We start from the raw sequence: 11839 nt of genomic DNA on the forward strand, positions 1-11839 counted from the left end.
TGCTGTGTGGCTGGCGCTGTGTGACCACCACCTATTCCTCTGAACTGCACACGTCACTCGCATGACCTTGATTCCATGTGGGGTCTAGGACCTCATCATCCTCCACATCATCTTCCACCCACTCCTCCCCCCTGCCCTCCTTGCCGGTCTGCACACTGCAGAAAGCCACAGCAGTTGGCACCTGTGTTTCGTCATCATCAGAGACGTGCTGCGGTGGTCCTCCCATGTCCACATCCTGAAACATAAGTGGTTGGGCATCGGTGCACTCAATCTCTTCCACTTCTGGGAAAGACAGATGCCCATGGGCTGCAGGTGCCAACTCTCCGCTTTCAGGGGACCAGGTGGGAGACAATGTGAAGGAACTGGAGGCAGGGTCAGCCACCCAATCTACTGCCTCTACTTGTTCTGGCCTCACCATTCGTACACCGGTATTCGGGCCTACAAAATAACGCTGAATGTTCTGTCGCCTACGTGCACCTGAGGAAGGTGTTTCATTTGGGTGTGTAGCTGGCACAGATCGACCACGTACTCTCCCTGCAACAGGAGCTCCACCAACACCAGCAGCACCACGACCAAGGCCACGTCCCTTATTTGATGCTCTCCTCATTCTTTGAGGTCACCCACCAAACTAACAGACACATTAACTATAATAATTTCCTAGTCACGTATGCAATGCAGGTGTACCTCACACAAAAATTGGGTATATGTCACCCACCAAACTAACAGCCAGATTAACTATATTTATTTCCCTGTCAGGTATGCAGTGCAGGTGTACCTCACACAAAAAATGGGAATATGTCACTCACCGAACTAAAAGACAGATTAACTATTATATTTTTGTGTCAGGGGTACAAAGATGGTGGATTGCACCCACAAACAAATCGCTATAGGTCACCCACAGAATTACCAGCCAGAATAATTATTATATTTCTGTGTCAGGGGTGGAAAGATGGTGCATTGCACCCACAAAAAATCGCTATAGGTCACCCACAGAATTAACAGCCAAATTAATTATTATATTTCTTTGTCAGGGGTGCAAAGCTGGTGTATAGGACCCACAAGAAATGGCTATAGATCACCCACAGAATTAACAGCCAGATTAATTATTATATTTCTGTGTCAGGGGTGCAAAGATGGTGCATTGCACCCACAAAAGATCTCTATAGGTCACCCACAGAGTTAACAGCCAGATTTATTATTATATTTCTTTGTCAGGGGTGCAAAGCTGGTGTATAGCACCCACAAAAAATTCACTATAGGTCACCAACTGAACAAATAGCCAGATGGGATTCCTAACACTGTCCCCCACTTCAGCTGCCTGCTTCCTGTCCCTGCACTACTCAGAGCTGATGGGCGGTGCTACATTACTAGGCAGGGCTGTGGTGGCTTCTAAGTGCCCACAGCTTAAACGCTTGTTGATTGGCTGCCCTGCAGCCTTTCAACAAGCTTTATCAAATGCCCGAACACCCAACTCGAACCCAAACTTTTCCGTCAAAGTTCGGGTTCCGGTCCGGGTACCCAAAATCGTAAAGTTCGGTACGGACCTGAACTTTACAGTTTGGTTTTTGTTATTTGTTTGAGTTTTGTTCTAGGTGTATGGCCCTGCGTGATTTGGATAGTGGGGCATTCTTATGTCTGGTGGGGCGCAAGGAGGGCTGAGGTCCGGCCTGAAGAAAGGCAGCTGGGTTTATCCAGAGCGGAGGCTACGGTACGATAGATCAGTGTTCCCGGGATGTTGTGGAGTAGGGTGGTACCGGAAATCCAAAGATTTACGGCGTTGAATCGTCCTCTGAATGTGGTGGTAATGCAACAAGGTGTTGGTGTGTATTTTGGGGGAATGGCTGGTAAGGTAATGGGGGGAGCTTGGGAAGATTATTTTGGGGGTATTGTATATAGGGGGCGATGATCTGAAATACCCCAGTCATGCAGGTGTGTACACCTACCCTAACCCTGGTCAAACTAGATTTTCTTTTTTTAGTTTTGTTACATCAGGGTTGTCGAACTCTAGTCCTTGAGAGCCAAATACAGGCTAAAATTGTAATATTCTGGCTTTTCGTTAACCACGCTTTACTACATACAATGCTGTCTGTCAGGGAAATAATAAAAATGTACATGATCCATGAGGTCGTGTTGAACAGTCCTGTTTTAAAGATTGTATAGTAAAGATAATATTAACTGTATATCATAGAGAAAGGTGTTTGCATAAAACCAAATAGGCAAAAGGTTTTAATTTTGACTATGTATGTTCAGCTGTTGTCTGAACATTTGTCCCCCACAAATGCTTTTGCATTTGTCCCCAGACAACCCAAAAAAATCCTACTGAAGATGTACTTTACCACTTTATCAAAAAAAAAACAAACAAAACAAAAATTTCAATGCAGCTTTTGAACTGATCACAAAATTGACCAACAGAGGGTGCCAAAAGTCTGTGTACTATGTACACAACTAAAACACTAACACCACTGAAAAGGTAATAACATTGATTATTTGTTACAGAGCCATCTGTCCTGAGGGGGAATTTATTAGGCAACAAGTAACGTTACTGAAAGTAATGTGTTATAAGCAGAAAAATGAAGACAAACATAAGGATTTGAATGACATAGGCAATTGCCAAATTGTGACGGGTAGATGAACATCTCCAAATTGGTAGGGCTAGTGGAGTATTCTTGTTATACAGTGATTGGGACAACCATTCAACCGACAGGGTCCTTGGTGCCCAAGGCCCAGTGGTGTGTGATGTGCGCTTTTGTGGGACCTGGTCTGATCCAACAGAAGAAGTATTGTATAAAAAATTGCTGGAACACTTAATGATGGCCATACCAGAAAGGTGTTAGCACACATCATGCATTTCAACATATCTGTTGGAGTAACCATTCTGACCCCTGGCCTCTTTCCAAAATGCCTACAATGGGCACGTGTGCATTAAAAATCCTTACTATACTTTTCCTTGCTCTGGGTAATTCTAAACTCAGCCATTTAAAGTTTTTCATTTGAGTGTGCGTTAAGAAATTATTTGCATTTAGCTTTAGAGTTTTTTGCTCTTACTTTAATTACATAATTGCTGAAAAGTGGTCATTTTGTTGTGACTTCTGAAACTCTTCAAAAGTTCATTACAAAATGTTAAAGTGGTAGACACCAGAACTAGAAGCCTTGCATATTTCTTTTTTAATGTTGATGCAATCAAAGGCATCTGACCAAGTATTGTCCTTGAAAAATACAGGCCAAACAATCAGCATGCACTAGTTAGCTGGTTTACATGGCACCATCAGTAATGTCCTGTCCATATTGCACTGCAAACAGGCAAGCAAGGTTATCAGCTCTGTCCAGTTCCTATCTGAGAAGTGGCAGCATTGTTCTGCAATCATAACGTAACTTTTGGTTCTATTATGACAATGCTGCTTCTCAGTAGATACAGTACAGTACAGTAAGTATTGTCCCCAGGGGAGAGGAAGTATGTTGCTGGCAGGATCAACTGGTAAATATAAAGGAAATAAAACTTGAAGAAAATTTAGCACCTCTTTAGGGCGACAGGGATTAGGCTAGAGTCTTAGTCTCTCTGTCCTGTTGCTGGCTAAGACCATGTCATAGTTAAGAAGGGGGACCAATGAATAGTGATATGTTTGTGCCTTGGGCTTGGTGCCCAAAAAATCAGGGACCTAAATGGGATAATCATCAGGGGAATCAGAAGTGGGGTGGAGGACCTTCTATTAAATATTATTGAAGTAATCTATAGAGCCAGACAGCACAGGGCCCTATGACTTGGGCCAGTTGATTTTGTTTTTCTAAGCATGTTTTTTATGTATTAAACAAATGTGTGGGTTTCTTCCATATTTCTTTGCACTTAAAAGACACATTTGTCTGATATCAATCAAATGACTTTTTCCTGAGATGTGCTGACCGTGTCCATAGGAATATGGAAGCATTCTGAATATTGCAAATCTAAATCTTTTCATTGTGTATTAATACAACATCAATTATCAACGTCTAAGGCAACAAAAGCTTTTTTGTTATGCAGACCTAGTAAGTCACATTACATTGCCCATTGATTAATTTTGTATTGTACAGACCTGGCGAGTTGCATTCACTATTCGATCCAAACCAAAGTGGTACAAATGACTCCCCTGTCTGTTCATTTTATCAATAGCAGTGTGTACAAAGTGCAAAACGTCTTCGCTGGTTGTGTCTATTGGATGGGGACAACCAAGGCATTGGTAATGATCAGCAGTCACATGGGGTTCCAGCGGCACTGAAGAAGGAAAATGAAAAATTACTTCAACTATGAGTATTGTTAAAAATTTAGAGCCAATGAGCCTGATTTTTTAAAACTCTTGAAGACTGGAGAGGATACACTTTCATCAATGAAGCTGGGTGCACCAGAAAACCTGGAATGAGTTTCTTTTCATTGCTGGATCAGCCAGCTTTACTGATAAAATACCATACCGCTATGTTTCATTAAGACACATCACATATGCTGTAATGCCATTTATATATTGTGGTCCCATGTCAAATTTGCAAATGCAATTTAATGCACCTACTTAACATACCTGTCCTGCTGCACTCAATAAAATGAGTCTGTTGTGGTGTGTTGACATTCTCTTCAAATGAATATTCTGCTGTATTGCAAAGTATGTCATGACGAAATAAACACCAAAGCTTGGGACACTCAGGTATAAATGGGTCTTTAAAGAAATTTTGGAAAGTCGAATAAAATAAGAACTACGTGCTGCAATAATGTACAATATTTTGGGTTTTTGGCCTTTAGCCCAAAATTTAGCCTTTATTTATGGCTGTCCATATGGCTATTCATACAGTATAGTAACACAGAAAGAGAATGTATCGTCTTCTTCTCTGGCCTCCTGTTCAGCATTTGTTACTGGGAAGCTAATCTGATTTAAAATACAGGTGAAAGCTATCAACTTACTCTAAGCAATCTTATCAGTTTGTTTTATATATGAAAACCTGTTTAGTTTGTAGTTATATATTTATGTGACAGCCTTTTTGATCCTTTTATCTGCTGATTGAAAACAGACTTTCTACAGTTATAATTTGCAGCCAGAGAAACCATGTTATCTAGGCATCCTAGACTAGGAAACTGAAAACATACTTATATATATTTACTGGCAAACGTTTGTTCATTTATGAATGGGTTAATATAGGCTGGTTTTTAGCCCACAAATAAACACTTGTATACATTACTGCCCAATCATACAACATGTAGTTGGACACAAGTAGTTGTAGTTGGACACATATTACTTTGTCACAAGTGTGAATGACAGATGGGGACAGAGGGGAGATGATCATGTACCAGGCAATTATTAAGGAAGGTTTATCAAGATACTTCTCCAGTCTTGGAGAGCTTTATTAAATCTGCCTTAATGTTGGAAGAGCTGAGACAGGAGCTCGTGAAGACACCTGTGAAAGAGGTGCAACACAATCTGTGGACAAGTTTGTAGCATTGTGATCTCTTCTAATGGAATAATTGTAAGGGGAATGTAATGGAGACACTGATGATCAAAGAGGCTCATATGGGCTGTTTGTAGCTAGTCTGCATTTATTTGGGTTCTTATTTATGCCTTAACCACTCATATCACAGAATATCACAGAAACCTCCAGTAAATCAGGAAGTTTTTATTCCAAATGAATCATATATATGACATAGGGAACACAGTTTGAAAGATAGTTTTTTTTTAACTAAACATAAATATATGACTTATTAACTTTGACACGTTCCCTACTTATTCATACAAAATGCTAATATATTGGGCCTGTATTTATTAAAGACAGACTATCATGGGTGAACCTGGGTGATCCATCAAACACAAAATGGATTTCTTAAAATCATTTTCTGTTAATTGGCAAACATTTTCAGTCCTGGACTAGATCCATTCTGGGTTTGCAGAATGACCTAGATTCACGCACAATAGTCTATATTTTCCAGTCTTGAAGAACTTTGATAAATCAGGCCCATAATGGGAGGTCCATTAGTTTTAATGAACATACCTGTAAGCATACTGCACTTCTGGGACACAACAGTTTGGCTCTTCTCTTCATTGTTAACAAGGAGATGTGCTGAACATTTTCCCCAATCCTGCACAAATAGTTGCCTGTTAGTTGAGTACTAATGAACAAAAACATTTCCTAATAAATGGCATCATAGTAGTGTACTGCTTAGAACCAACATTAGGAATTACAGGTCACTATGTAAATTGTAGCAGGAAACCTCTCCCTTTCCCAAAAGGACACACCCTTATAATGACATTGGCACTGCTCATGTACATAGTTAGGGCAATTTATATTTATTATTTAGTCATCCGTAAAGCCTTTGTTTAATGGAAAGAAATCTGATATTTAGGTTTAAGGTGGATACAGGTGCTACATTTGACATTTTCCTTTTATAATGAAACATTAGTCTTGTGAATAAACTTTCTATTTACTTGAAAGAAAACTTGTGATGTGAGACTTTTATGCCTGGCTACATAATTGGTAGGTTGGGGATTTCAGAGTAGAAACAAATAGTAGGTAAAGCTCTTCTCTATATATTACCTGATGGGGAATCAGTGGAAAGTCAGCTCATCAGTTCCCACACAAATATTTGACATAGGCCAAGAACAACCAAATTTATTGAAACCAAGATTTCAGTAAAACTGAACACACACATACACACAAAAATTAAAATGCATAAGTATTCTTACTGGTTTATTTGCCTGGAACTGGCAGTCTTGCCAACTGTCCTTGCTCTTCACTGTACAGGAGCCTTCTTGTATTTCATACTCAATAAAATAATGTATCTGATCATTTACATCATTCTGGTTAAAAGGGGAAAAAAAACATGAACCAAACTTGTAGCTTGAGAGATAATACATATATAAGTACATATGATATGATATGATTTTATGTAGCTTACAAGATAGAAACCACTGCAGTGGCAGAGTGTGATTTATAAGAGTGGCTGCACAATATTGGAGATAATACAGCCGGGATCAACATTCACAGTGCATTTAATACATGTATGTAATGCGCGTTATTTTACACATCAAAGTCTGCTATGTTGGAGAACCTGGCTCCTTTGAATGGGTTGCTTAACACACCACAATCCATCATACATTGATCAAATGAACCAAACACATCTTGTACTAAGAGAAATATATAGGCTGAGAAATACTAGTTGCCTGACCATGTGTAGTTTCACTATTACTTAATTATTGGCAGGCTGCTGAAATTCATCTGCCTATACTAATCTTATATTTTAAAAATTTCTATTTGTGTCTTGTAAATCTTATTATAACTTCTACTGATATGAAAACAGAAGTTCATGAAACTGTAGCAGGCCAACAATACTTCATTTTTGTGTATGATAGTACAAATGCATGTGTATATATATATATATATATATATACACCCGTGTGATTTGCCCAAATTTGGATAAACCTGTTGAATGGAAGATCGAAATACTAGTACTAATACTAGACTATTCTTCTAAATGTTTCAGAAAAAGTAATGAAGAAGGTACTATGACCCACATTTGGTGGTCTTGTATTAAAAATAAATCTTGAACAAAATCCACTAGAAGCATTATAAATAGTATCGTTATTACATTATATGCATTTATTTTTCTTTTACATTATTACTTAAATTGTATCATTTCATGTTACTTTATTTTTATTGTAACATTGTATCATAATATTGGTATACCTTGTAACATTGTGAAACTCTATAAAAATTATTTTAATAGGAAGATCGAAATACATACAGGGCTATGCAACTTTGTCCCCCTACACTAATGAGGCTCTGTAAGACCATTATTTAGTTATGTTGCTTACTTTGTGTGAAAAAACACACAAACACAATGTAACCTGTGACCTAGGAATTGTTTATAAATCAAGAATCATGTTTATTCTAGTCTCACGCTGTCCTTGTTCTAGATCACAACAGATAAGAGGCATATTATCAATTCAATTCACTAAAGCAAAATACATGCAGTACTGAGTACTGCTTTTTGCTCAAATTAATGATTTACATTGTTTTCCAATCCACCTATTTACATTAGGGTAATCCATTCTGTGTTAAGATGTGCTGCATTATTAGGCTGCCAATGTACAATAGATCCAAAAAACAGAAGTGTGATTTTGTTAAAAACAGTGTAATGCTTGTGCATTACTGTGTATTCTTTTATGCTACAATCTTTAGGCTCCATAGAAGGGACACTGCTGTGGTGCTTTGAGGTCCCACTGAATATAAATGGTGCAATTAAATATAAATGGAACTGTAATGCACCAATTTATGCATTGTGCACTGACAAACCCCACTACAAAGTACAGTGCCACTAAAGGTAAGCACATAAGCATTTAAATACTGTAAATATTGTAAATACTGATGAGGATATCATCTATTTGCACATGACTAATCCATCAACATACATACATTAATACATAAGTACATAAACTTTAAATAATCATATCCAAATACTTAAAAAAATTTAAACCTTTGTTTACCAATAGATGGATAACTCACAGTGTTCATTTTATACATACCCGTATGATACTGTCCTGAAAATCCTATTGATCTATCAGCTATGAAAAGAATCAGCTCATTCCACAATTACATATTTTACCTTTGAAAATGTTACAAATCTCCTTGAATGTATAGACCTTCATTGATTCCTATGGAAATCTTTATTTGTAATTGTAATTGTACTTATGTACTTAAGTAAACATTTGACATTGCTGCCTATAACAACTCATTAGGCTTCCTATCCACCTTTACTCTTTAGTTTCATTATTCTGTAGTATAAGGTGGAGTCTATTAGTTTGGTAACACCTCCTCTTTTCTTCAGACCTATAGTAAAGTATCAATTTAAAATTCATATCACAATTTTGTCTGGATTGTGGTGGTGGTGGAATAATTAATGCACTTGATTATACATTTTTCTTGAATGTCTAGGTTTAGATCACAATATCAGATTTTTATTGTTTTTACCCTACTACAATAGACTCTCACTTCTACAGCAGGAGAAGTCTCACTGTTTGTTGCATTCTCCATAATTTATATAAATGTACACAGTTCTACTCAGAAGAATGTGACAATTTTGTAAAAGCTAAGAAAAGTGGGCGGACATGAAAATTTATGTAATTCAATCTCACCATGGTAACCTCACCAACATCTTGTGAAAAGCTGCTGGATAATTAATAACATAATAGTAATAAGAAGCTATAATGGCAGGGTACTTGATTTAAATGTTGAAGAATACATACCTGTTTTTTGGCATCCGTTACTCTGAGCAGTACAAATTGATTCCCATCTTCTTTATTATTATTGTAGGACCTTAGTGCTTCATCTACTGCTGTAAAAATATCTGGATCATCGCAATCAACTTCAATATCTGAAACTGGTACTGCATCACTTAAAAAACAATGGAAACAAAGAAACAGTATGGGGAGAAGCTTCATTGCTTGAATGGATCACAAGCAGAGTCTACTCTGACCTGTTATATTAAATCAATCTAATTATGGACGAATTCAAAAAAACAGAATTCTTGCTTATACAGGAGAAGGTCATTAGACTTTGAATACAAATATTACCCAACTGTGAACTTTGCAAATACTCTGGAAGAATTGCACAAACAAAGCTGTTCATATCAGTCAGGGCAACGTCAAAGAATTTTCCATCATTTGCTAGGATACCATAGCAATTTAGCAAAAAGTGTACACTAAGAATGCTCTGTTGCAGATCAGCAATGTAAGAAGCCCCTAGCATTTCTTATTTTCTGCTTTGCATACTGCTTTTCGTATACATAAACACATACAAAGTAAAATGTATATTACTCAGTTCTACCTTTGTTTTTTTCATATTTCATGATAAACATATACCTTATTTAATATAGTTAAGGGGCTTGTGTAGTCAAGTGATCCAAAAGGGTGTTATACAGGCAATTGAATAGGTATTAGTGGCTATGACAAGGCCAAACAATACATGAATAACCTGCTTCTCTAAATGCAGGCTGGGGATTGGGCTAACAACTTCAACCCATGAAATTATATGTCCAACGGCTTGTTTGTGGGGGTGGAAAATAGTTCAATATCTGATCAATAACAGAATAGAAAAAGTGCAATTCTTGTCGTTGGAAAGGATCTTTCACGATCCTTTCCAATGACAAAGGACTACACGATGCACGAATGAGTGCTGTACATACAGCACCGTTCTGCTCTACGGAGAGGGGAGGGGGAGAACGACAGAGCAGCACCCTGCTGCGTGCTCTCCCCCTTCCCTTGCATTAGGATCGCTTGTCGTTCATCGTTGTTCGCCGACTGTACACACGCCAGATTCTCGCCCGATATCTGGCCGATGCCGATTATCGGGCGAGAAAAATCTGACGTGTGTACGCAGCTTTACTCTTTTAAAGGACCTCACTATTAGAAGGGTACTGGTATATATACTGGAAGTTTGATTGGCTGTCACTAACATAAGCACTAGTGTTTCTGTAAGTAACCTTGTCTAAGCAGCCTTGTAAACTGGTATTTTTTGAATCACATATGGTTCTCTCTGCTTAGTGTCCTTTAGCCAGTTAGGTACTAAAATATTTAAAATGTTTTCTGTCAATTAAAAGTATTCTAAAATCAGTGTGTAATACCAATATATACAGTCATGTGAAAATTGAAAATTGTCGACTTTAAAGAAAAAAAAAATATTTAAACAGTAAAACATTAAATCTTCATGTTAAAAGCACCTACAGTGCCAGGCTGGGGGCAGCCCTCCAAACGGGGAACTGAGGGCACCCGTCCCCCCTGTTTGGGCGCCTTCCCTCAGACTGCCACTATACCACCATGACTGCACAACTAACACCATCACTATCTTATATTCCATTCCCCAACCCTTCAAACACTAGCAACTCATCTTTCATCTTTAAATATATGTTGGTTTGTTATACCACATACTTCCCACTATCCCAATGGCAGTATATTCAACATAAACCAAGAAATTGTTCCATTTTGTTCAGTTTGCTCATACGTCTCAGTCAGTTCACTATCAATGTATCCCCATTTGGTTAAACATAGTTACATAGTAGGTTAGGTTGAAAAAAGACATAAGTCCATCAAGTTCAACCACTAGGTAAATAAACATATCCCAGATATAAAACCCTATAAGACATAGTTGGTCCAGAGGAAGGCAAAAAAACCCTGGTACAATTTGCTTCAACAGGGGAAAAAAATTTCCTTCCTGGGACAATCGCATGTTCCCTGGATCAACAGTCACAGTCAGTCAGTTTTTTTTACTTTACGTATTTTTTCTTTAAAGCCTTGATACCCAGTTTTATTCTGTGCTTCTAGAAAAACATCCAGCTTATGCTTAAAGCAGTCTCTAGTAGTTGCTGAAACTACTTCCTGAGGGAGCTGATTCCACTTTACAGTGAAGAACCCTTTCCTTATCGGGAGCTTAAACTTCTTTTCCTCCAGGCGCAAAGAGTGCTCTCTTTTTCTTTGTAATTATCTAGGGTGAATAATGGGGAAGAGAGTTCTCTATATGGACCGTTTATATATTTATACAGGGTGATCATATCCCTCCTTAATAGTCTCTTCTCAAGAGCATAGATTCAGTACAGCTAATCTCTCCATTCCTCAATCTCTCAATTCCTTTTATTAATAAGTTATTATTAAGTTATTCAACAATGTCCTTTTTGTGAACTGGTGTCCAAACTGGACTGCATATTCCAGATGTGGTCTGACCAATGCATTGTACAGGGGCAGGATTATGTCTCCATCTCTGCAGTCTATTCCTCTTTTATTACAAGAATAGCTTTAGATTTTGCAGCTTGGCATTGCATGCTGGTATTAGGTCTATGATC

General features: G+C 38.0%; 1 protein-coding gene across 1 annotated transcript in view; it reads right to left on the reverse strand.

The window, feature by feature from the left end:
* LOC140328512 (T-kininogen 1-like) overlaps positions 1–9511 on the reverse strand; it is a 31505-nt gene extending 21994 nt beyond the window's left edge. The window contains exons 1-4 of the mRNA XM_072408171.1: positions 9252–9511; positions 6693–6806; positions 6001–6088; positions 4068–4246 (exon numbers count right to left, since the gene is read on the reverse strand). Coding sequence (XP_072264272.1) covers positions 4068–4246; positions 6001–6088; positions 6693–6806; positions 9252–9446 — 576 coding nt within the window. The 5' untranslated portion in view covers positions 9447–9511. The remainder of the gene's footprint in view (positions 1–4067; positions 4247–6000; positions 6089–6692; positions 6807–9251) is intronic.
* Positions 9512–11839: the final 2328 nt, after the last annotated feature.

Source organism: Pyxicephalus adspersus, chromosome 4 (genome assembly GCF_032062135.1).
Source record: "Pyxicephalus adspersus chromosome 4, UCB_Pads_2.0, whole genome shotgun sequence".
NCBI lineage: Eukaryota > Metazoa > Chordata > Amphibia > Anura > Pyxicephalidae > Pyxicephalus > Pyxicephalus adspersus.